The sequence below is a fragment of the Phaenicophaeus curvirostris genome, chromosome 1 (assembly GCF_032191515.1).
Source record: "Phaenicophaeus curvirostris isolate KB17595 chromosome 1, BPBGC_Pcur_1.0, whole genome shotgun sequence".
In the NCBI taxonomy this organism is placed as follows: Eukaryota; Metazoa; Chordata; class Aves; order Cuculiformes; family Cuculidae; genus Phaenicophaeus; species Phaenicophaeus curvirostris.
This window is the reverse complement of record NC_091392.1, coordinates 140,676,326-140,701,476: the sequence shown is the minus strand read 5'-3', so window position 1 is coordinate 140,701,476 and position 25,151 is coordinate 140,676,326. Positions and strand designations below refer to the sequence as shown.

Below are 25,151 nucleotides of genomic sequence, written 5' to 3'. Positions count from 1 at the left end.
TGGACAAGGGTTCAAATAAATAGGACATGTGAAGGAGATGGCCTGACACTGACAAGGCAAAGTAAAGCAGAAGGACAATTCAAATCTATAAATGGGAATAATTGACTAATGACTCAATACATTAAAGAAAATAAGTCTGGAGAGCACAGCTAAAGTCAAACTACACGAGCAAACAAAATGCTGTCAAAAATTTCCAACTCATTTCGGAATTACAAGACCAAGTATTATTACACAGGGAAGCAACTACTCTGTTTTTTCTCAAAGCTTCAGAGTACTAATGTGCCAATTACATGTTACCTTTTAAATAGTATGTAGACAAATAAAAATCCAGTAAAGAAAGTTATAGGGCATTTTAAAAAATTGAAGCACCTATGGGTGCCTTTTGGTAGAAAATTATCTTTATGAAGAGTACAAAAAACCTAACAAAAAACCCCAGTATATATATTGGAGGTAAAAGAAGCTACAAAAGCAGCTTAGGTGAGGAACAGGTATGCATTTAAGGAAACTTGTGAAAAGTTACTTCCCTAGAGGTTTTAAAAACAGAAGAGTCAAGCACCTGCCAAGGGTAGCCATCTACTCACAATACTACCTGAAAAAAGTACTAGGTGATCTCCTGAGGTCCATTCCAACCAGAAATATCTGTCACTCCGAAGTGTCAACCAATTAAATAGACATCTGCAAATTGCCAGCTACTGAAGAAAAAAAACAAACCCCACATTGCACTGAGCAGTGGACATTAATATTAAATATAATTCTCACCTTATGTTATGTTCAGGATCTAAATAATTTATTTTGAAAGTTCAAAAAGCTGTTGAGTTCTTAAGGAGACATTCATGTGGAAAACAGACAGAATTAGGGAATTCTCTCATTATTGTAATTTAGTCCACGGGCAGAAGTAGCATAAATGTATTCAGATATAAACTTTTAATCTAAACATTTATATTAAAGAATAAAATTCTCACTTTTGCAATGTTAACACAGAGGGCAAAGGTACATGTTGTAGCACTTTCAAATGCACATATTTAAAGTCCACACCCAAAAAGCACAGTCTTCACTACTCTTATCCACTAACACAAAATCTCCGTTGCCAATTTATTTTTACTAAATGCAAGGGGTTTTTTTACTTAAATATATAAACATTTATGCTCTTTCAATAAATAACGGTTTAAGTGAGTCAGGTCAAACCCAATTTTCCAACATATTTCTTTTTTTTTTTTTATCAAAAGTCCTAAAACATGATTGCGTGCAGTGGTTTCACTGTACACATTAGGAGTTTCACTGGTAGTATGTAGTTAGTACATATTCCAGGTAAGTACAAGAAACAGCATCAAGAGGATATACTCTAACTGGAAGGAGGTGGCAGGAATCCTTAATTCTTACATTATGTAAGACCTAGTATTTGATTAGCCTTACTTGGAAAGTAACTCCTTCAAAACAAGAAAAGGGCTTGCTTCCACTGTAAAGCTATCAAGCTCTTGAGGGGTGAGGAGGATAAAACCAAGACTGGAGATGGCTTAGACAATGCTTATTAATTATTATTAATAATCACCTTATGCACTAATTTGATTAATTTTTATATTTAAGAAGAAAAATCCCCTGAAGGTGACATAAAATTAGAAAATAGAGTTACTACTACGTCATCATATTTGTTCTGTAATGACAGATGATCTACAATCAATGAACATTTGTAAAACTTACAGAAAGTCTGAAGGAGAAACATTCAATGACACTACAGTAGGTTTAAAACTTTGTAACTGCTGTTCACAAGATGCAATCTGTTTTCACAACTATGTATTTGCTTTGGTTTCATTTCTTAATTGCAGTAAGTAGTCACAAGAGGTCACCATATTAAAATCCACAGGGGAAAAAAAAACCAACAAACCAAAACAAATAAATTGTAAGCTTAAGAAAATATGCTGTATCATTCCAACTAAAAGGAACTTGTTTCACAAACTCAGGTATTTTCAGCTTTAGAGCCACAACCATAACAGAAAACATAAACCACTTATTAGAAATTTTATCTCTTGCTTAGTTTTAAACAAATATCCAGTACTGTATTAGGATAAGTGGCAGCCAAATACAATACAAAGCACTACAAGGTTTACAGTGCAACACAGAACTGCCTGACTTTATCCCACCGTAATATTTAAACTGGTTCTGCTGTCGCCGTTGCATCTTGCAATAGTTGGAATGATTAACAATCCATTTTACTTGCCCATTTTTACATGAATTATTGAGGTGGTTCACAGCAGCACCATTACTTTCTAATCCTGAGTACTATAGTGATTGATAGACTGCTAAAATAAATAAGATAAAATTAATCTTAAAAGTTTGAAATTAATTAGTAAAAGGGAAAAAAAAAGAATCCTGGGAAAAAGCCACCTAAAATACAGATAAGTTAATTCAACTACATCATTTTTATCTTAAAGTAAGCCAATGTCCATCATTTTTATTAAACCATTAAGCCTAATGATTTTTTCCTGTAGTATTTATACTGACACATGATATCTCCATGCAAGTTAAAGAAATACTCTGAGTCAAAGCATGCAATAATTGAGACTGTAACCACTATATGCAAAAACCTCCACCATTCCATTTGTAGAAAAATAAGTCTACACAGATATCTCTTATGAGAGTGTATTTAATACATGACATCTAAACTAGTATTTAATGAGGAACCTGGGACTTTTCTGTTTGCTTGGGTTGTTTTGTGTGTGGGGAGAGGGTTTTCAAGTTTTTAGTTTGTTTATTTTTAACTTCAATCTTTTCTACCACCTGTTTAGACAATTTTGAATGATTTTATCCTTGCATGTTACAATCTTAAAACTTGCAATGTTTTTCTCGATTTACATTAAGGACTCAGCAATGAACAAGGAAAAAAACACCAAACAAACAAAAAAAAATCAGCTTAGATAATGGGGGAAGGAAAAAACACTTGAAAGCTGTCAACTTTTTGACAAAACACCTACCTGAAACAAATAATATTATCAGGAGCTGAGAAGTATGCAGCTTTTACATTTGCTGGCTCTTTTAGACTAGACACGAGATAGAAATTGTAAATCAAGCACTGCACTGGTAACTAATGAAGTTAAACACAGTCAAAGGCCACACGTTAAAATGACTTAATTAATTGTTTTCTTCTTTCTTCTCTCCTCCCTCTCAACTACCAGAACTAATATCAAAGAATTCTAAAAAAAGATATTCTCAACATAAATACAATCCACAAAATGCATGCGTATGAAACTCCAGTCAATAGAACTTCAGAACTATGTAGCTTTAAAGAAGCAAGCCCTGTTGATATGTTTTTCATCCCAACTACTACCATGATCTCAAAATATCAGTGCATATTCTTTAAACTTTACTTTTCATCTGCTTTGATTCGGTCAAAAGAAAGCTGACATGAATGGCAACATTATACCTGAAAAATCTGTATGTGCAGCAGCAATTACCTCACTGCAGTAATTTCAACATTCCTTAAATTCAGTCGTGACTTGGTCACAAGGGCTGCTTTTACATTTAGGAACCTTGCAACACTTCTCAGTTCCTCTAGTTGTGCTATTCAACTGAATTTCAGCTCTACATCAAGATGAGTCTTGATGCATCCCCCAGTTTTTCTGAGAGAAACAAAAACCCTGGACAAACAGGCCAGACAGAACTTGGGGCAAACTCCATCAAGTTTATCAATGCAAAAGATCAGGGAATCAGAATCTGAGGACCCACGACAGCATGCTGTTGAAAATAGCTCTGGAAGGTCCAAAAGTTTTTTTTACTTAAGTTTGATGCTTGCTTATTTTCAAAAATCAACTCACCTATGAGTTTCAAAAAGCAGCTACCAAAAAAGATGAAACATCGCTAGTTTAGGCGATTTCCTCTGACTACATACCTGCAACAGGTCTCCTTCATCAAAGCGTAGCATTTCTATTATTCCATCTGACTGGATGAAAGCTGTGAAGAAAAACAAAAATCTAAGTTACTTCACAGAAAAACATTTTGTTATTAAATCAAAAAGAGCAACTTAAACATCTAAAATTTGCTGTACCTTGTTTTGTAGATAGATCTATGACAAACCAAAATAAAAATGCAGAATCTAATAAAATACCAAGCACAAATCTGCGATATAATTTTCCTCAGAGAGCTCCAGTTCCAAGGTGTTTGTATTTATAGGTACCATATTTTGTCAATTAGTTTATTTGGCATAAAAACACTTAACTTCAAAGTTAACGACTACTTAGTTTCCTAAAAAGACTGGCTGTACCAAGCTAACTCAGTACTTCAACCAACAGGACTGACTGGGTGCCTAAACAATTGAGTTTAAAGCATCTAAGCCTACAAAGGATTCAGACACTTGCAAATAGAATTTCAGTCTTATTTATACAACTAAAATCTTAACTGTACATCTGGAAAGCCTTGTTCACACTGTGCCCTAACCCTTAACGTGGCAACAACTCTCCATCTTGACAGTAACATAACAAAATTTGAAGCAGTCAGAAGTGTTTACACCATACAGTTGAACTTGATGAAAAGTTCATGCCTCAGTCACATATAAGATTCTCAAATTAAGCACTCCTCCTCCGCTTATTTCCTCTAAATGTTTGCTCAGACAATCCTTCTTCAGTTCCTCTCAAAAAGTAGGGAATACTACTTTCTTTTAAGGACAAAGAAACGAGGGCATTGACCTTCCTGTAAAATATAATAATCTGTACAGTGTACAAGAATGAAAATAAGCTAAAAAGAAAAGTTCAAAGAGGTCTAAATTTTACTTTCCAAAAGACTATTCACACACACAAGCAGGTCTTTATTATAAAGTACAGTAACAACTTCAAAACAGAAAAACCTACTGAAAAATAAATCTCTATAAACAATTCCTCCCCTACCCTATAACCTTTTATCCATGACTGCCTTTACCATTCAGCTAGATGAACCTGAGAGAATACTAACACACCCCTCTTTCCACAAAGAGGAACAACGTCAACAGGAGAAGTTAAGAGGGGAAAGCAGTCCAGCTCAGTGGGGAAGCGTGAAAAAAATCACCACGGAGGGGAAAGAGGGAGCTTAGATTATCTGCATGTCCTGTTGAACTAAACAGTGGCAGGAGTGGTACTAGTCTGTCATGTCAGGAATATCTTAGAAATTGTGTGTGTGTTTGTTATTACCTTAATGATTTCCAAAAAAACCAAGTCATCCTTAATCCAAGAATTCAGGGCTTTATCAGTCATTTATACTGAAGAACTATGCAGAACATAGGGCAAGAGATTTAAAAACAAAAGCAAAAGCAAAAAAGTGTGTTCAAACAGCTATTACAAGATCAAGTTCTATGGCTTATGAAGATTTTGGCTTTTAAAAAATTACTGGAGTAGGTCTATCAGTTTTAAGTTTAACCCTAGAAACAACGAATAACTGTATTCTTGTCAATTTATCTGGCGATACATATGTAAGACTTCCAAGTCACTGTTTATTTTTGTCTTTAAAACCACTCAAAATCTCTAAGTGAATCGCAGCACAATATATAAAACAAAGCTTTGACAGACTAGCTTAAAAAGCAAAGTATGACAGCTAATAACAATTTCATAGAAAAGTCATGCCTATCCTTGGTGCAAAAAAACCTCAAATTACAGATCAGCTGATACAGAGGGGAAAATCTCAATTTTTAACTTAGGAAGAAATCCAGAATGAAATTATGTTTTCCTGTGTATTGGATTTATTGCAAGTTTAACGATCACAACTTAATAGAAGAATTGATCAATACAAGCCCATCTTCATAACAGTCAAAAGGAATCATACCGCTGAGGTTGGGCTTTTTGGCATTATTTCATTTTCTAGCTTTCTGCTTTGGAAACAAAGAATACATAGAACTTGACTGTGACATCAGGTACAAACAAAAAAACATCAGAAAAAAAGGTTTCTATACTCATAATCTATCAACAAACAGTAAAACATAGAAGGGTATTTCACCAAATCACAAATTCTTAGTTTTGTCCCAAGTTTCTTCTCCTTTATTTTAAATATGTTACATTCTAGGTACAAAGAACTGAAAATAGCAACAATTCTTCCATAAGGATAACACACACAGAAGCTCACAGAAACTAGCCAAAGCTTTCCACCCAAGCAGCTTGAATGCAAGCAGCTCATCTTTAAACCCCTAGCACTTTCTCAGCTACTCTTCAGTTATTTCATCTTTGCTGCAACAGATGTTACAGAACATTTTGAGTTGATGACACAGTTAAATAGAAGTGCCATTCATCATTATATCATTTAAGAAATATTTTCAGAGAGCAGATGACAGTGCCAGGTGAAGTCAGACGTACTGCAAAACTTGGCTGCTGGCCATTTCGCAGCAGTCACATCTCAGCTGAGACTGTGATGAAGTTTCTGTGGTTTTTACTTTGTTTTAGACTAACTCTTAAGCCTTTGTTTCTACTTTATCCATTATTTCATCAAAGCAAAGAAATGACAAGTAAATACCTCAGCTTTGCGACCTGAAAGGTTGTTTTTGCAACTGACTTCTCAGACTCAATTCAGGATGAGGCAATGAGTCACCTCATTCAAATGAGGCAAAGCCAATTACATTTTAAAAAAGCTACACTGACGAGTCATAAAGAATCACCCAAATCCCTGTAAGAGCTCAAACTATCCAATATGGACCACAGATATGACAAAGGCTTCTTCGAAGCGAAAGACAGACAGTGTCCCAAGAGTACAAGGAAGCATTCTGGGTATTTGTCCAGTCCAGAATTAGAAGCACTTCCTCACCATATGCACTTGTACTACCTGAGCCAAGTAAGCTCGCGAACTTCTGCAAGTCCAAACATAGTCTTTTCTGTTCTTTTATACAAAATGTATGTCACCAATGGAGAACAGGTTATTAACAATGCCAAAAGACTCTGCAAGCAATTAAGTGTGAGATCACTTGGGCATGCTTTATTAGTTGAACCATTACCCATGCTATAGAGGAAGATGACTGTTTCTGCTAAGTCCCTAACTATTTCTCCTGGAAAAACTTCTGAAAGTCCATGCTGATGCCATCACGCTCCATTATCAGTCTAATACTTTGGAACAGTAAAGTGAGCAAATTAAGAACTGCTGAATGTGCCATTTCAGTCACCTCTGTCACATGACTAGCAACTGCTACAAGGGGCATAACGTAACATTTGGGGTAGGAAGCATTTCAACTGTCACAGCGTGATCTGCCACTGCATAAATCAGCAGCCAAGAAGCCAAATCACACATTAGGAAAATAATCTCTTCCTGACCCTACAGGCAACTGAAGCCCTGAAGGCTGATTGAAATAATTATTAGTCAAACTTTAAATGTTATTAGCATGTTCACAGCCCAAAGAAGGAAAAGGATAACGATCTACATCTACAGATTGATTTGAAGTCCAGAAGAACCAGTCTCCTTTCCTCCTCACCTATGCCAGAATATTTTCTTCTGAGAGGTATACACGGATCCCTCTCAATAGAAAGCCTTCATCCTTTCAAGCACCTGCAAGAAGCAAATTTATCAGACTCATGAGAATCCGTCACAATTTCAGCCACTCTCGCTATTAGGATATTAAGTGATTTCAGGGTCAAATATTTTCAGCTTCTAGCTTCTGTACCCTGGTTTCCTCTTTTCAGACAGGAGGTCACTATTAACAGAAGTGAGATAAGCAACAGCAAATGCTAAAAATACTGCAAGTTTCATTTTCTGCTTGTTTTCCATTTACAGCCTTTGAAAGACAACTTAAGCCAGTTTTCCTATGAAAAGCCTGTAACAGGAATCAAAAAAAAAAAAAAACCAAAACAAAAAACAAAAACCAACCAAACCTATGAATGTAGGTCTTTCCACTTGCTCCAAACCACCTTTTCTACAGAGAGCATTTCCTAAGCTTTTCCAAACTGTTTAAAAAATGGCAAAAGGAAAAACACCACCATGGCCTTCTGGAACAGTAAAAACACTATCTGGTCATTATTGTCAGTAGATTTCTATATGTTTCCCCCCTCCTTTTCCACATTATCAGAGTGCTTGATGGTAAACACCTCAAGTAATAAAATGGAAACAACAGTGGCCTAAAGAGATACTGAATACACTTAAATTCCTCAAAGCTTAAGCAGCTTCTTCTCACATTTATACAGCTAGCAGCCAAATTTTACTCAAACACATTCCTATTTTAATTGTCTCTGGTCCAAGCCTTCTATATTCTAGCTTAAAGTACGTACAGACCTATATAGCATCAAGTAACAAGAAGGAAATTTTAAAATCATACACTTTTCCAAAGTAAACTGGAACTTAACATCAAAACCACTTCAGCCAACACCAGTCTTTAGACGTGCCTGAATTACATAGAACAGAATAAATTTGCATGTAATGTGAGACCACTGAATATGCCAAGACTCTTCCTGCACAATGATAAAAAAATTCTCCACGGTTCACAGGTTATGAGGCCTACTCTGACTGAGATCGAATTTTTAAGGTGGCTTTGTGAATTTTCCTTTCCTTTAGCCACTGTCAAGTTCTTCATTTCAAAAGGAATGTATATTCTGGCATACAGGTTTACAAAAACACTGTTCTACTGTTCTGAAATACTACTTAATTCTGAAACTGCTACTACATAACACAGTGCTTTCATTTATTTTTATGCCAATCATCAGTATATCTATCCTCTCACATGCTTGTAAGAACTGTTTTCTCCCTTAACTGATTTTCTAATTTTCTTATGAGCTGTATTTATACAATTCAGCATCGTCTAGTCTATGAATTTTCTCCAAATTCTGGAAATAGTGTCCCAACTTCCTAAACACAGTCCCAAATAGATTATTTATTATAAACCTCTCCTAATTACAGTAACTTTTTTTAAAAGTCCAGTTTCTAACCCTTTGCCTTAATCACTAAGCTCACTTCAAGGTAACAATACCCACATGATCCAACTGCAATGTGCTATAAGTCACTCGCTTCTGTCTATGTAATTGTAATTAAAGCATTTCTATCACTATTGGTTAAACAACACAGCTAAAACCAGAAAAGTTTGTTCTAAAACTTTGACTATGAATTAACTGCTTATGCTCAGTCACACAACCTCAGTGATCGTGAACAGTGGAAAACTGAGCAGCATGTGGAATACAGGCAAGCGGATATAGAGTGATAAGTTACTATCATTATGAAATAAAAATTACATTGTAAAAAATTAAATACCACACAGATAAACAGTATTATGCTGTAATGCAAGCAACCACTTTTATTGGCTGCAACAATACAAAAGTTTGGTGAGCCTCAAGAAACATGTCCCGGTTTAGCGTTTAACACAATAAAGGCTGTTCTAAAGACAGGCCTATTCTCCAAGACAGGAGGGTCATAGGTCTCAGTCTGAATTTCTGCCTATGTCCAACAGGTGACTTATTCACTTGAAGCATAAAAGATCATTCTCTTATAAGCCAGTGAACCACAGGCAAGAGGCTCCAAGAGAGAATCGACAGCCAGCAGGCGTCTGTTTCAGCTAAATCCCCCTGCACTTACATAACCAATTCACTTGCCTCTTTGAGTAGTCCATAACAAAAAGAAATTAATAATTTTACCAGCAGTCCTCAGGAATAGCCATCACAGTTGAGACAGTATATAAATACTAAGCAGTAAAGATCACAGCAAAAATAACTCACTTGGAAGTCTTTTTGCATAGAAACATACTCAATCTTTTTTCTTTTTATAAACTTACTAATTACTACCCTTCAAAAAGCCACCTTGCCACCTTTTTATTTTCATATTAGAGAGTTTCTAGATGGTGCACTTTAGTCATCATGTGAAACAAAAAAAGGCAATATACTAGGCTAAATGAGAAAGATAGAATTTTCATTAAAAAACTGATTTTTGTATTACTGATTATGAAAAAAGATTTTCATGACTTTATATGACACATACTCAAATAAGTTCACATGCATCAACCTTTGTCCAAGTTAATAGAAGAAAAACAGAGATAGTAAATCACTTGCACTGCAATACCTGAGCGTACAACTCACTGTTCCACAGTTTGGGGAAAAAAAGGTCAAATAATTTGTATTTTACTGCACAAAGCAGCACAAATTTGATTGTATACACTGTTAATCAACTAAGTCTGCACATAACCTTCGGCTAACTTACTCATATGTCATTTCTGACCTAAAAATACAAAACAAGCTTCTCTACACAGCAAAGCACTTTCCTAGTAAGGAGAGCTGTCACCGCAATCATCCACTCACCCCTTTTCCCCTTAAGTTAAGGCTGATGCAGATTTTTAGGAATTCAGTGATCAATTCAGTTTTTAAAGGCAGTCACAAAATAGAAAGTGGCAGCACAATTCTAATTCAGAACGCAGGCCCCAGACAGACAATGAAGCAACCGCTCATTATGAGAGGGGAAGAAAGTGGGTCTGAGTCCTGAAGACACAGTTAACACATCTGGCTCACAACGTTTTTTTTCACGCTTCAGAAGATGGTGCAACTGCTTGAAGGTTTCTTTTACAGAGTTTGCATTGATTAGATGTGTTGTGTAAAAGATCTAGCCTTACAATAAAACTATAGAAACATACCCAGAAACAAAAAAGCTCACTGCAAGTACACATATTACACCTAGCAGTCTACTTTTATTTAGTTATTTTTCTAAGATAATTTTTAGATGGACAGAAAAAGAACCATATTATTCAAATACCTTATTCTGAGATGCTTATTCTGTAGTCAGCCTGTATATCCACCTTACAGAAATTTGCATTTTCAGCCACTTCAGCTAGAGCAATTTTTGTTTTAATCTGATATTTTTGTGGTAAGAGTTTAAAAGTTATCTACCATTGATCAAAAATGGTCTGCCTCAGATGGCAGCAATAAATATAAAACTTCACCTAAAAAAAATTAAATACTACTTTAGAAGTTGCTAGATCATTTAAAATACCTATTAAAATCTTTTGCTTTAAGATGATGCTTTACTTTTAACTATTTCAGTAATTTCATTCCTCCAAAGGCATTTAATTGCTGCTCCAAAATACTTCCTGGAAAATAATACCCAATTCTGGCTTTTTTCCATGAAGAATTCAGAGTCATGTATGAATGAGAACTGAAAACAATTATTTTTATTTATTTATTTATTAAAAAGGAGAAATACTTCTCTGGAGAAAGACTTTAGCACACATTATTTTTAAGCCAAAGAGAACAATACTTCTGACACTAATGGAAACTTCTCATAAATCATGGAAAGAGAGGGAGGAAAAAAAAAAGAAAGCTAGAGAAACACAACATCTGCAAATAGCATAACAGCACCCTTTTTTCTGGCTTTAAGCCATATAATTTATGGCTTTTTATTCTTTATAGTAATGGCAGATCTTAAATATTTTTAAATTTCAACATGGTATATTAGGTTAAACCTCTATAAATTTGCTGTTATTGAGCTTGTACAGACATAAAATTAATTGGAACTGCCCTCAAAACCAAGATAACCTGTCCTGCAATGAGGGGGAAGCTGCAGCCCCTCCTAATTGTTCTTAAATCTCTATCATGCTTCAGTTCCCAAATTTTAGATTAAAAATTTCTAATTATGGCAGTAAGTTTTACTACTCAGATAGCAATGCAAATTGATGCGTGCACAGACAACACGGACTTACTGGACATCTAACCTTTTCAGAATATTAAAACATTTAATATGCAGTTTACAAGAAGTGATAGGCAATGCATAGGTCCTGCAGCCCCAGGAGAACAACGCATTAACTGACAATAAATGTAACTATTACCATTAACATAAGCTTTCCAAACTTGCGCTCTTCTGAAACTGGCCACTGAAAGGACCTACAAACCTGCTCACTCAAAAAACAGACTTTGCTGACACAGTGCAAAGACCTACTTAAAAGTTACATCCAGGCTGACTAACAACCTTAATAAACCTTCACAAAGAGCACGAATTATTCTCTACGCTGTAGAAAAGAGGCAGGAGGATGGCATTTTTGGAGTTTCAAAAAAAACCCCACAGAACAGGAAGATGACAGTGCCAGACCAATACCTCCCAACATCTAAATATCTTGCTGGCAATGTGAAATGCAGATAGGAGCTACAGCTTATGCTGGACACTCCTCAGTTTTCAGTCCTTACTCCTACCTTGCTACCTGCTACAGAGGATGCTTTATATCAGGTATCTTAACCAATGTTAGGCACAGAAACAGTGATGTACTGAGTGACAGAGTTCTGCTCTCCTCCCCACCCCAATTCTACTCCCTCCTCCTTTTTGAAGTCACTTATCAAGGTGAAACAGTATGAATTTATAGAACAACAAGGAAACTTGGCAAATACGTTAACTTAGATTTTGCTGCATAACACTTGCAACTTGTTTAAGACTAAATTACAAATGGAGAGAATAATCACTGGGACAGAGGAGCACAGTATCTCCATCCTCTCTATGCTCACGTGGCACCCGCTAAGCATCCAATGGAAACAGCTATTAAGCCTAGAGGACAAGTAAAACAGCAGAAAGGTAATGCTTACTCAGCTACCACACAAAGACTATAAATAAAACGATCGAAGGTCAAGAAAAGGTAGGAAAAGCCTAATAAGCCTAATGTTATAGCCCTGGTGCTAATGATGTGGCAGCAATGCTACTTAGTAATTGTTGAGCAAAGTAGTCTGTTGAATTGCTATATGGAAACACAGACCAGCAGGCACAAGCTGGACACGCGTCTGACAAAGACAGAAAATAAATAGGTGAAGAACAACAACTGCAGTAAGTTTTGCAAGAAGATAAAATACAGGGCAAGGAAAAAAAAAAAAAAATCAAACAAAACAGGGGAATTTCAGTTTGGGGTAAAAAATACCAAAAACATTAATAAGAAATTAAAGGTGCAAGTATGCATATGGAAATTAAATGTTTAGGTATGTTTAACTGCATAAATCCTATTCAGCTACCCAAAACACCTTAGAAGCAGCTACCCCTCAGAAGTAAATATATAATCTCTTCTGATCAGGTTCTTTCAGAAATTGCTATCATGACCCGAGTTGAGGCCCTGAACAACACAGATCACTGTTTCACCCTTAGGCTTAGTTACAGAATATGTTTTGGAAAGATACCTAAATCTACTTTAAAGATTACAACAATCCTACACCTCTAAGTTGCCACTTACCTAAGATAACAGTCAATTACCTTCACTCAAAAATATTTCTTGTTTCTACTTTGACAGGCCCAGCGCCAAGTCTCTACCCAAATATGCAAACCTTTGCTAGATTAAATGACTGTTCAGCATTACACTACTTCCCCCCCACAATATAGGTACTTCTAAGGCACAACTAAGTAATGCTAAATAGTTTTTTTAATTGAATTCCTGAGTTCCTCACTCTAATGTATTTTTCCCTAGACAAATTCAATTTAATCAAAGGAAGAAATCATGGGACTCATCAACTACTGGAACTCTGATCAAATTTTCCCTGATGAACTAGAAGTTTGTCTTGGTCCTTTCTGAATCAAGTAATGATATTCAGTATTACTAATTGGCAGAGTAACTTCACATGTGAAGTCAGTCTCTGCCAATGAAAATTATCACTCCTTTAACATCAGATATAATCAGACTTCCACAAAACCAAGGAATTTATTATTTTTTTTCACTGTTTTAGAAGATACAGTTTAGGCAAAGCTATTTGGGCACACCATGACCTAGCTAAGCTACAGGAACTGATGAGGTATACGATAATATAGAAGCCACTATACCATAATATGAAAGTCCCACACACATACCTTCCTGACCATCCTATTTTTAGGAGCAACTACTTAGAGACTAAGAGCAGTCTCAATGTTTTCTGTCACTGAATTAAGCAGCAGGATGGCTGGGAACAAGGGTCTCACTAGATAATGGTCACTTCTGGTACCTCTAAATGTCTCATTGCTGGCTCCACAGATTGAAGCTACACACAGATCCAGAGACAGAAATGCCTTCCAGGGAGGACCAAGTACTCTCTGTCCTCTGCTGCAACAAAGGAACAGCCAAACTTGGCAACATCCAATATCCAGATCTCTCAGTATTTCCTCAGATATATGAGCTGCACAGACAGTTAAGTATTATTTTAATACATCTTGTATGCTAATATGTCAGCCACAGTCCAATTTATTGTCCTATTACCAGCAGCTAGCAAAGAGGGAAACTAAAGGCTACATGAAAGGCTTTGCATGAAAGATGGAATACAAATACTCCTGTTGAAACAGATTTTTCAAGAGAAAGAATGAAAAACAGGGGAAAATAAAGCCTATGTGATGCATGACTATAGAAACAAAGAATGGCCAATGGGGTCTTTTTCTTCTGTGATGACAGTTCTTTAGTGACGCAGCAACACGTGAAACTTCCTGGATCAAATTACAACTCCTCTTCTATCTAAATCACTACTACCATAGCACTTATTTCACTGTGGAGTTAACGTGGAAACCCAGAATTCTCCTATCTTACCAATATTCCCAACAGCTGCAAAAAGTTATCACCATTTCCAACCAAGATTTTAATATTATGAGGGAGACCCAAAACACAGAGAGCAATTCAGGGTGAAAGGGACCTTAACATGTCATCTGGCTCAACCTTCTGCTGAAGCATGGTGAATGATGAATTTGGACAATGTAGCTTAGGCTTTTGTTTAGCAGGGCCTTGAAAACCTCCAAGATCAGAGATTCCACAACCTCTCTACGGAATCTGTTTTATGGCCTGTTAAGACGTGACCATCCTTATGGTGAAACATGATCTTACTATGTCAAGCAGTGATCCTGGCTGGACACAGTACATTTAAGAGTCAGTGATCCATGCAAGACCCAACCTGAGTCGGCCCATGCCTGGGCTGTGCTGTGCGTATGGGCTCTCTCTCAGGCCCTGCTGTGCTGCATACGCCCTGGCTGCTGGATGAGCTTAGTTAGCTCACTGTAACAGAGGAGCCTGTAGGCAGCTTCCACTTGGTATGGCAATTATGCCACCTGGGTGGCCTTGCCAGTGGTCCCTCAGCCTCTCTTCATACACCATCCACCCATCAACCACCTTTGCAGCCTTCCATTGGGATGGTAGAGAGCAAAACTAGATGCAGCAGTTTAGGTGTGGTCTGTTAAGTGCTGAGTAAACAGGAATAATCACCTTGTTCAGTCTAGTGGCTACACTCCTGTACGCTGCCAGGGTACAGTGCTGATTCATGTACAGCATTTCCAGCTTGTATCCCCTGCAGGTGGTTATTCTGTTCCACATGAAGGACTCTCATATGTCCTTTCTGGATTTCATGAAGGTCCTGTCAGCTCACTGCTCTGTCCTGTTTAGATGTCTCTGGAATGCAGCCCTGCCCTTGAGCGTACTGACTGCTCCCCAGATTTGGTACACTGCAGATCAGTGACAAAGATACTCAGCAGGACAGGCCCCAGAATAGAGCCAGGAGAACCTCCTTGTAACTAGCCTCCAAGGTAGAGCATGAACCACTGCTAGGAATAAACCAAAACAAAACCCCCTGTAGTTTATCTAGTTACCTGGGTAGTTTTTGTCATTATCTACAAATTCCATCTGCAAATACTTGTACAGTATTTTGGTGTGAATCACTAATTCATTAAGATTTTTTCTGTATTGCAAGATGATTTCATATTTATTTACATGCTTCAGGTAACCAGTTTTTAAATTCACTTAACATACATCAACATCTCAAATGAGTGACTCAAAAATCCCCTACTGGAAACAGATGTCAGGCAAAATAGCTGACAGCCAACTTCTTTACTCTATTTCAATGCCAGTACCTTCTATCATCTTCAATTTGAGCCAGACATTTTCAGTCTGAAGCTTATCTATTACAAAAATAAAGAAACTTCATAAGTCAGTCACATCAAACTATGCTGAAGCTATCCAATTTCACACCGAGGAAACTACCTTGAGATGTTTCCAAAAGAGTATGCCTCTAAGGAACAGAGAAAGCTTTCTGATTAAGAAGCTGAAATTCCCTCTTTCAAAACTTCCTCTTTGAGAACTTCCCAGCTGTTTTTTTCTTCACTATAACCGTCCTCTACAAGGACCCCACTCTTCTTCAGATATATGGATCTAAAAAGTCAAACTGATGAACAATGGGTATATATACAAGGTTTAGTGGAAACAAGTGGTCCAAATTATTTAAATCAATACTGTGCCTGTCTACAACTTTGCCTCCTATTCTACCATTACTCTTTGAAATGGTGATTTAATGTGTTTAACACTACCATTAACTGTACTTCCTGACTTAAATAACTTTTTTTAAAAACCCAAAACTATAACCAAGGTTTGCTTGAGATTTTAAGTAACTCTTAAAAGATTGTGCATGTTCTATTACACCAAATCCATGCAGTCCAACATAGATCTAGGTGTTCAACATAAAAAATTCCTCAGATAAGCCTTAAGATGTCATTGTTGAGGCAGATTGCTTTACGGAGAATAGTTCAGGGATACATTGATCAAATAACTTCAAAAACCTAAGCATGTTGTATTAGAGTAAGCTAAACAGTTCTATTAAATAACATGTAACTTCATACAGTGCACAGACAGAAGAAGCTGCTAGATACACAGTTTCATTTCCTGTACACCTCCTCCTATTAAATTTTGTTCAGGAATCCTTAAAACAAGTTCAATAACTGGAGTACAACACCAGTTGTTCTCAGATGGTTCACTTCTGCTATGCATGCTGGACAGTAGGAGGAGAGGTATCAAAATTGCCTCTATGATAGTCTTAGTGAGAAGAAAAATCTGCTAAGTGTAGTAGGAAAAAATCACAAATTAGTGTAAGCCTCAATTTTCTCCAGAGAGTAGAATAACATTCTTACTAAAGTGATAAAAACAGATTTTAGAAGTGTTAAATGCAGATGCTGCACCACAACCTTGGTACAGTAAATCACTAATTATTCCATGCAGACAGAAATACCCAACATTCCTGCATCACACATTAAAATTTTACCAGTTGCCTCTAATAAACCCATATCTGACAAAGGATTGTTATTTGCCTGTATTTATGCCTAGAAAGACAAATACCCTCCCCCTTTAACTCTCATGTCACCAGCCCCTTTGGTTTCCTAAATCAGGCATCTACATTTTCAGTTTACAAACTTTACAAAAAAATAAAAAAAAGAAAGCTGGCAGCAAGAAATACTGTCGCTGTACCTAGACTGTTAACTATTCCTCCATATAAGAAAGGTGCATGACAGTGAGCAAACCAAGTTAAGCTATGTTCCTATTTCCATATTAACAAGCTAGATTAGTAATGCCAAACAAGTCAATCACTAAATAAAGGCCATTCCAGCAATGCACTGATATATTCCTTATGTAGGAATTCTGTACCCTCTATGTTCGTATTAATAATTAAAAATGCTGGAATACTAACATACATTTTTAGAAAAAAAAAAACCAAACCAGTAAGTATTTTTAAAATAACTAGTTTAAACTCAAATTTGGCAACTACCACAGGTGAGTGGATCAAATCAGTTGTTTCCATAAATAAGCACCTGGTACGTTCACTGTTTGGAACTATAGGGTAGCACAGGCTGGAAATGACCCCAAAGGCCTCCAGCCCAACTGCCGCGTCAGAGCAGGTCGCTCAAGGTACAACGCAGTCCAGTTCTGAGTACCCACATTTATTACCATGAAGAGTGCAGATTTTCTTCAAATGGATATCAGTTACTATCAAGAAAAATAAAACGGACCTTTATTATAGCTTCTATTCTTGTTGAACCCACAAACACAGGAACAAACTGAACTGGTTCTAGCCTGTGCTTTTGTAGCCCAACTTTTACTCCTGGTTATGCATGAACCACAACATCCACGTCAAACTCCCAGGTGATTTATCACATTTACAAATCCAAGGATTCTTTATACTTACTAACTCAGTAAATTACACAATGGAATCATAACATGCATTGCTTCAAGCAGAGCAAAACTAGGTAGGTTTTGAAACAAAATGACATGCAGCCAGTGGTCAAGTTTTACTGTAAAGAGCTGAAATTTTAACATGCACAAATGTATCCAAATGACTCAAAGTAACCCATATTGCAATACTGGCAATGAATAACAAAAATCACAACTGAAAGCCTTAAATCAAGAAATGCCTATAGACTTCTGTAAATATTGGAGAGGCCTCATCATTTTAGGCAGTATGCAAATACATAACAAGTTCCTTCAAGAGTTTACAGTGGAAGGCCTGAATTGCAGCAAGCTGTCCTTCAGTGGACAAGGGTACCTCAGTCTGCCTCATATGTGCAATATAACCCAGATGCTGAAGAGGGAGAAATAGATGCAAAGGAGAGAATAGCAACCATTTTGAGATTACATAGAAAGTCATGGAGAACACGGGGTCCCAACTTCCTCCTGTCCACTGCCTTACAATAATCTTTCCTTACATTTAAAGTGGTCCAAAGACTCTGCAGACAAGTATGAGACCTTTCAATCCAAGCCCATGGTTAAAATTTATCATTCACAAGAGCAAAGACGTAGTGCAAACCTAATCAACTCTCCCATATTCAAGTTTCAAAAACACAGTGGCACAGTGAGACAGCATGGTCAATTTTTATTCACTGTGTTGTCCTCACACTGTTCATGAATTTGATGTGCTACTTGAGTGTTTTCAGTTTGATTGAGGTCATTCTTTCTGGATCACATTTGATTTAAGTCGGGGTCAACACATTAGCATGAAAATAAATGAAAGCATGCTTCATATTAGTTCCGACAGCAGGATATGACAAACAAGCAGTATACGTGAAAAGTTTATTATGTTATTTTAATCATAAAAGTTTTTTCCCCACATCACCTTCCAGCATTAATCTACTTCCAATATTCATATGAAGTACTCTGAATTGCCATTTTACATACTTGTAAAAAGTGAAAAGGAAAAGCTACTTGTCTGAGATTAGACTGAAGAACAGATACGGAACCAGAACTCCAGCATCTCAATGCACTGTTCTAATATCATCTCCCTTCAACTTTTCTGTGGTCTTTTTACTTATCCTTTACCCTCAGTAACTACCTTAGTTTCTAGGATTTTAGCAAAGAACATGTCAAGCTTCAGAAAAAAAACAAAGAAATTTTTCCCAGATCCAGCAATAAGATGTAACATCAAAAGTTAGCGTTAGGGACTGAACCTAGCCTAAATATCAACCTTGCTCTGTTTGCACCAACCTTGTAAGCTAGTGAGTAGGTAAGGGAGCTATCAAAATAGTCTCAACAGGCTTTCAGTCAGTTGGACAAATAAACACTGATTTAAAAAAAAATTTAAAAGGTTTTTGTATGAAACCAAAAAATTTTTTAAAAGCATAAATAAATATAAACTTATATAGAGAGAACAAACACAAAATAGTTTACAGGTAAAAAAGGTATGCTGATGTTAAGACATTTGCCTTCACAACATTTTACTGACCATGAATTTATGGCACTGCTATGGCTACCTTCAGCCTGAAATCCAAAAGGACGTTGTGTGACATCCCTGCCCCCCTGCCCCAAACAACTACTACAAAAATAAAAACAAACCCACAAACAAACAAAACCCCAAACAAAAACTTGTCCTCAGTCCATGTGACAATACAGACCACTATAATTACACTAGGGAAGGATAAGCCTACACAAAGGCTAAAAATCATACGCATTTGCAAAAAAAAGGCTGTTATGTTATTTTTGCTTCTCCCAAATGCAAGAGGTTCTTTGAGATTGAATGCAGAATTTTTTCCTGCCATGTCATTCTTTTGCTATGGGTTCACAGATTTTTGTCATGGTTTAACCCTCGTCAGCAACTAGGAGGACCATGTAGCCAGTTTCTCAACCCTCCACCTTTCCCTCGATGGGATGGGGAGGAGAGTTGGAAAAAAGAAAACTTGTGGGTTGAGATAAAGACAGTTTAATAGAACAGCAAAGGAAGAGAGAATAACAATAATAACAATAATATACACAAAACAAGTGAGGCACGACCCAACTGTTCACCACCCACAGAGACCAATACGCAGTGAACCCTGGTCCCTGACCAACTTCCCACTCGTATGTATAGAAAATCTCTTCGGCCAGCTTGGGTCAGCTGCCTGGCTATGCCATATCTGAGCTTCTTGTGCAGCTGCTCGCTAGCAGAGCCCAGAAAACTGAAAAAGTCCTTGATTTCTTAACAACAACTAAAACCATCAGTGTATTACCAACATTGTGCTCATACTAAATCTAAAACACAACAACTGCTGGGAAGAAAATTAACTCTAACACAGCCAAGACAATTTCCAAAGTGAAAAAAAACCAAACCAAACAGGAAAAAAACAAACAAAAAAAAACAAACAAAAAATTTTACAGCCTTCTCAGTCTTACTCATTCCTCTACAGTGCATGAGCACTGACAACCCAGCTAGACAAAAAAAAAAAAAAAAAAAAAGTCAAACATCATTGTTTAGTCTGAAATTGATGTTTAAGTTTTTTTGGCTGCTCCACATGCAGCTTTCTCTGCTTTCATATATGTTCCACAAGTTCTATTTTGCTAGCACAGGGAGAGTATACAGCAACGTCACTGTTCCCCATGAGTTTGATTTACAGCTTGTATACACAACGGATTTTGGTTTTTCTTTGCTGTTAGACAAATGGCAAAGCTGTTTATGTTACATTTTTACCCTCACACTGCTTAAGAGTGAGGACTAGATGCTGTCATGTCAATCTGGAATGCTCCAGCATCCATCTTCTTCCTACTCATGACAGCTCCATAAAGATCTGCTTGCTGCTTTATCTCCACACAAGCTCAAAGCCAGCATTACTCTTCCGTGCACCAGCTCCATCTTTCCTCCAGTTTCTCCTCTTGTACATGCAAGGTAAGAGGAAAACAGTGTCTTTTACCTTCATTTTTTTCACTTTAACTTGTGAAATTCTGATCTCTGCTTCTCTCACTCCCATCATTCATCCGTGCACCTGCTTCTATCAACTTTTTTCTGTAGCAACTTCTTTGGAATTTACGCTGCACTGTATCTTACTACAGTCACCTTCAACTCAGCAGTGTAGAAAAAGTACAGGAGCCAGAATGCACAACCTCACACAGCTTCCTTCCTGCAGCTGTAGTGAAACACGTAAGTCCACATCTGGGGGTTGGAAATGACATTCCTAGCTACTTCCCTACTTCTGGATTATTATTTTCTTCTGAAGTCCATCTTACTATGTTTAACTTGACACAACCTGGTAAGAGCAAAGGCACTGAAGGATAGAGCCTGCAACACCTTCCCCTCCTTTGTTCTGAAGTAACATTTTATTTTGAGCTCCTGCCTTGGCTTAAAGGCCCACCATCCAAGCTGGTCCTTCCTCATCTGTGCTCAGTTCCTGCCCCTTGCAGACTGGTACTTAGATTGCAGTTTAAGATCAGTGGGACTGGATCTTACAAGTCACTATTTGGATTTGTCTTGCTTTAAAACTCCAGGGTTCTTATATTCAGGGCTATAAGGAGGCATTGCACTCAGCAAAAGGAAGACTCCAAGACAACTTTTTCAATGTATGATCCGCAAAAGCCTGAAAAAAAAAAAAAATCCGTGTTCTGTATGAGAATCAAACTCGCTTTTTGAAAATGACAGAAGTATTGCTGGAATAAATTTAAAGTAACGGACTGTATCAATAGAAGGAAATGGTATCAGTATGAACTATTCTATTTTCTTGAAGGACTTCAATCATATCCGCTCAAATGCTGTGAATCTAAACCTGCCTTTGTTTATCTAGGAATGCCAAGGAATTCCGTAGAGAAAGAAAACAGTATGTCCTCCACAAATGAGCAAAACCAGATCATGGCCCCAGATGTCACAATTTCAAGGGTATGATTCAAGTCCATCATACCCGTATACATCATCTCATAAAGCTTATAAACTCATACAAGCTATCGCCTGTAAAGGAACGCAATTCAAATCAGGGTTAAAAATAGGCATTTCTGAAGCATTTGAACTCTTCTAGTGCCTCAAGACACAACAGACAGAACTGAAAGACTTAAAAATTCTCATCACTCTAAGGATACTATATCTTCTCCACATTGTTTTCTAAATGTTAAATTATCTGGAAAAAGAGTCGTGTGAACAAGAGGCTGTAACTCAAAATTTATTGTTACTTATTATCACCTTAATATCAACATCATCATAAAGTTACTAGGGAAATTACCCAAATTGAGCTCTTGGTTAGAAAGTGAAAGGCATATCAACATTTATTCTGATGCATACATTACTACGATGCATTTAAAGGCATATTTACATTTACTTTGATATATGCATTATTAGGATGTGTTTCTTCCCTCAAGTCTGGTCTAGACACACAACTAAAGCCTCCTCACTAAGCTCCTATTCCACACCCTTCTTATTCGTTGTTGTTCTTATTCCATATTATCCTTTCAGACCTCAAATTGTAAGTAAATTCTTGCAAGAAACCTGCAAGTAATTTCTCATGAGAGCCGAAGTAAATCTGTTTCACCTACTTCTGTAACACATTACATTTCTCTGCTGCCTTTTAACGCTGCCGCACAGCCACACTTTAAAGCAGACAGTGAGTCTGCACCTTGGAAATGCTTGAAAGCAGTTCTCGGCAATGCTACAAAATATGCTTAGGTGTTTCGCTTGGGGCTTTTTTTTTTTACCTTGTTAAATCACAATGGAAAGACAACGTGCCAAAATCAAATATGCTGGAAGTTAAAAACGTCCCTGCCTGACTTTCACTGAAGTTTGGAGAACGCATCACGGACCCTACAAAGCTGTCAGACACCTGTTAAAAATGCGAGGAGGCAAAGGAGGGTCTCGCTGTTACTTCCGAGCCTGCATTTCTGCCCTTTCCCAGGCAGGTTTTGCCCGTCTCTTTGGCTTGGCTCTGTTTCCTGCTGGAAGCCCTGCTGCAGGGAAACCAGCTCAACGTGAGAAAGCCTGAGCTTGGTTGTTTTTTCTTTCCCACCTTCTCCCTTCCTCTCTCCTTTTTGAAGGGGGAGTGGGGGGGGTAGTCACGTGTATGTATCTTGTTTTTAAAGGAGACAGACCAAGCAGAATGTCACCTGGGGCCTTGAACCAAACACAGCATTTTGATACAAAAATCACTTTACATTGTTACTTCTTCTATTTTTTTTTACAAATTTGTTACATTTTAGTTTTTACATTTTTACTTGGAGGAAACCGCGCACAACACAACATGCATCTTTGTTCTTTTTTAAATGAACTGTAATTTATACAGAGAAAGCTCAAATTGCCGAGTGGAAGGAAGGAAAGCAAAGAGAAGATGCAGTTGCATGACCTAAAAAGGTATTTTATCAAATTAATCGGTTTCTCATTTCAAGTAAAAAATCAAACGAAACAATTTATTCCTCGCTTTCATTTTCCTCTTGGATCTGAGCCACTGCTTCAAAGAAGCAGCTCCAACCGCACTGCTATCAGTAAGGAGAAGCCCCACCAAGCTCCCCACGATGCCAGCGATTCCCCCTCCCCCACAACCACACGCGAGAGGAGAGGGGGGGCGGTCCTGTGTGTATGGGGGGGGGGGGGGCATGCTGTGTATATATTGGGGAAGGGGGAAGGCGATCCTGTGTGTGTGGAGGGGGTGGGAAGGCGGTCCCGTGTGTCTATTGGGGGGGTGTCCTGTGTGTGTCTATTGGTGAGGGGGCGGTCCTATGTGTCTACTGGGGGGGGGGAAGGTCCTGTGTGTGTCTATTGGGGGGGAAGGTCCTATGTGTCTATTGTGGGGGGGAAGGTCCTGTGTGTGTCTATTGGGGGGGGAAGGTCCTGTGTGTGTCTATTGCGGGGGGAAGGTCCTGTGTGTGTCTATTGCGGGGGGAAGGTCCTGTGTGTGTCTATTGCGGGGGGGAAGGTCCTGTGTGTGTCTATTGCGGGGGGGAAGGTCCTGTGTGTGTCTATTGCGGGGGGAAGGTCCTGTGTGTGTCTATTGCGGGGGGAAGGTCCTGTGTGTGTCTATTGCGGGGGGAAGGTCCTGTGTGTGTCTATTGCGGGGGGAAGGTCCTGTGTGTGTCTATTGCGGGGGGAAGGTCCTGTGTGTGTCTATTGCGGGGGGAAGGTCCTGTGTGTGTCTATTGCGGGGGGGAAGGTCCTATGTGTGTCTATTTGGGGGGGGCAGTCCTGTGAGGGTCTATTGGGGAGGGGCCGGTCCTGTGTGTATATTGGGAGGGGGCGGTCCTATGAATGTCTACTGGGGGGGTGCAGTCCTGCGTGTGTCTATTGGTGAGGGGGCGGTCCTATGTGTCTATTGAGGGGGAGAAGGTCCCGTGTGTGTCTATTTGGGGGGGGAGGGGGGGCCGTCCTGTGAGTGTCTATTGGGGGGGGCCGTCCTGTGAGTGCCTATTGGGGGGGGGGGGGCCGTCCTGTGAGTGCCTATTGGGGGGGGGGGGGGCCGTCCTGTGAGTGCCTATTGGGGGGGGGCGTCCTGTGAGTGCCTATTGGGGGGGAGGGGGGGCGTCCTGTGAGTGCCTGTTGGGGGGGAGGGGGGGCGTCCTGTGAGTGCCTATTGCGGGGTGTCCTGTGTGTATGGGGGGGGAAGTGGCGCGTGGCGGCCGCACGGCGGGACCCTGCGTCTCCCCAAGGAGGAAGGGCCCACCCCCCACCCCCCCCAATCGCCGCCGGACAACGCCGCCCAGGAGCAAAAAGAAGAAGAAAAGGGAAGCGGGGGGGTTGGTGCGGGAAGGGAAATCTGTGTCTTACCTTCCTTCTCGGCCCGGGCCGTGTAGAAAGAGAGCAGCACCAGCAGCGCGAAGCGCAGCGCCGCGCCCCGCCGGGCAGCCGCCACCGCCGCCCAGCTGCCGGCGCCGCAAGGGAAGGGGGAGCCGGTGGTGGCGGCGGCGGCGCTGCTGCCGGTGGTGGTGCTGGTAGCGGTGGCGGCGGAGCAGGAGCAAGAGCAGGCGCCGCCGTCCCCCGCCGCCTCCCGCCGCGCCGCCATCGCGCTGCCGCAGCCGCCGCGGGTCGCGCCGCGTTTCTCCGCTCGGGCCGCGGCGCGCGCGCTGGGGAGCTCGGGGAGGGGCGGGGCCGAGGCGCCTCCCGGAGCGCGCGCGCGCGCACGTCACACAGGGGCCGGGAGACGGACCTCGAGGCGGGTGTGGGAAGGAAGGAGGCGGGGGGGGCGCGTCCGTGCGCGCGGACAGCCTGCAGGCGCGCGGCCCCGAGCCCGCCCCGCCCCTTCTCCTTCTTGCCCGGAGGGGAGGGGTTTAACCCGGCGAGGGAAGGCGCGAGCGCCATGTTAAGTACGGGCGC

At 39.3% G+C, this 25,151-nt stretch overlaps 1 protein-coding gene across 1 annotated transcript in view; it reads right to left on the bottom strand.

Moving 5' to 3' along the window:
• The window catches only part of TMEM131 (transmembrane protein 131), a 101,913-nt gene extending 76,985 nt beyond the window's left edge, over window positions 1-24,928 (bottom strand). The window contains exons 1-2 of the mRNA XM_069876364.1: window positions 24,606-24,928; window positions 3,884-3,945 (exon numbers count right to left, since the gene is read on the bottom strand). Of these exons, the coding sequence (XP_069732465.1) occupies window positions 3,884-3,945; window positions 24,606-24,840 (297 nt within the window). The 5' untranslated portion in view covers window positions 24,841-24,928. The remainder of the gene's footprint in view (window positions 1-3,883; window positions 3,946-24,605) is intronic.
• Between the last annotated feature and the right edge of the window lie 223 nt (window positions 24,929-25,151).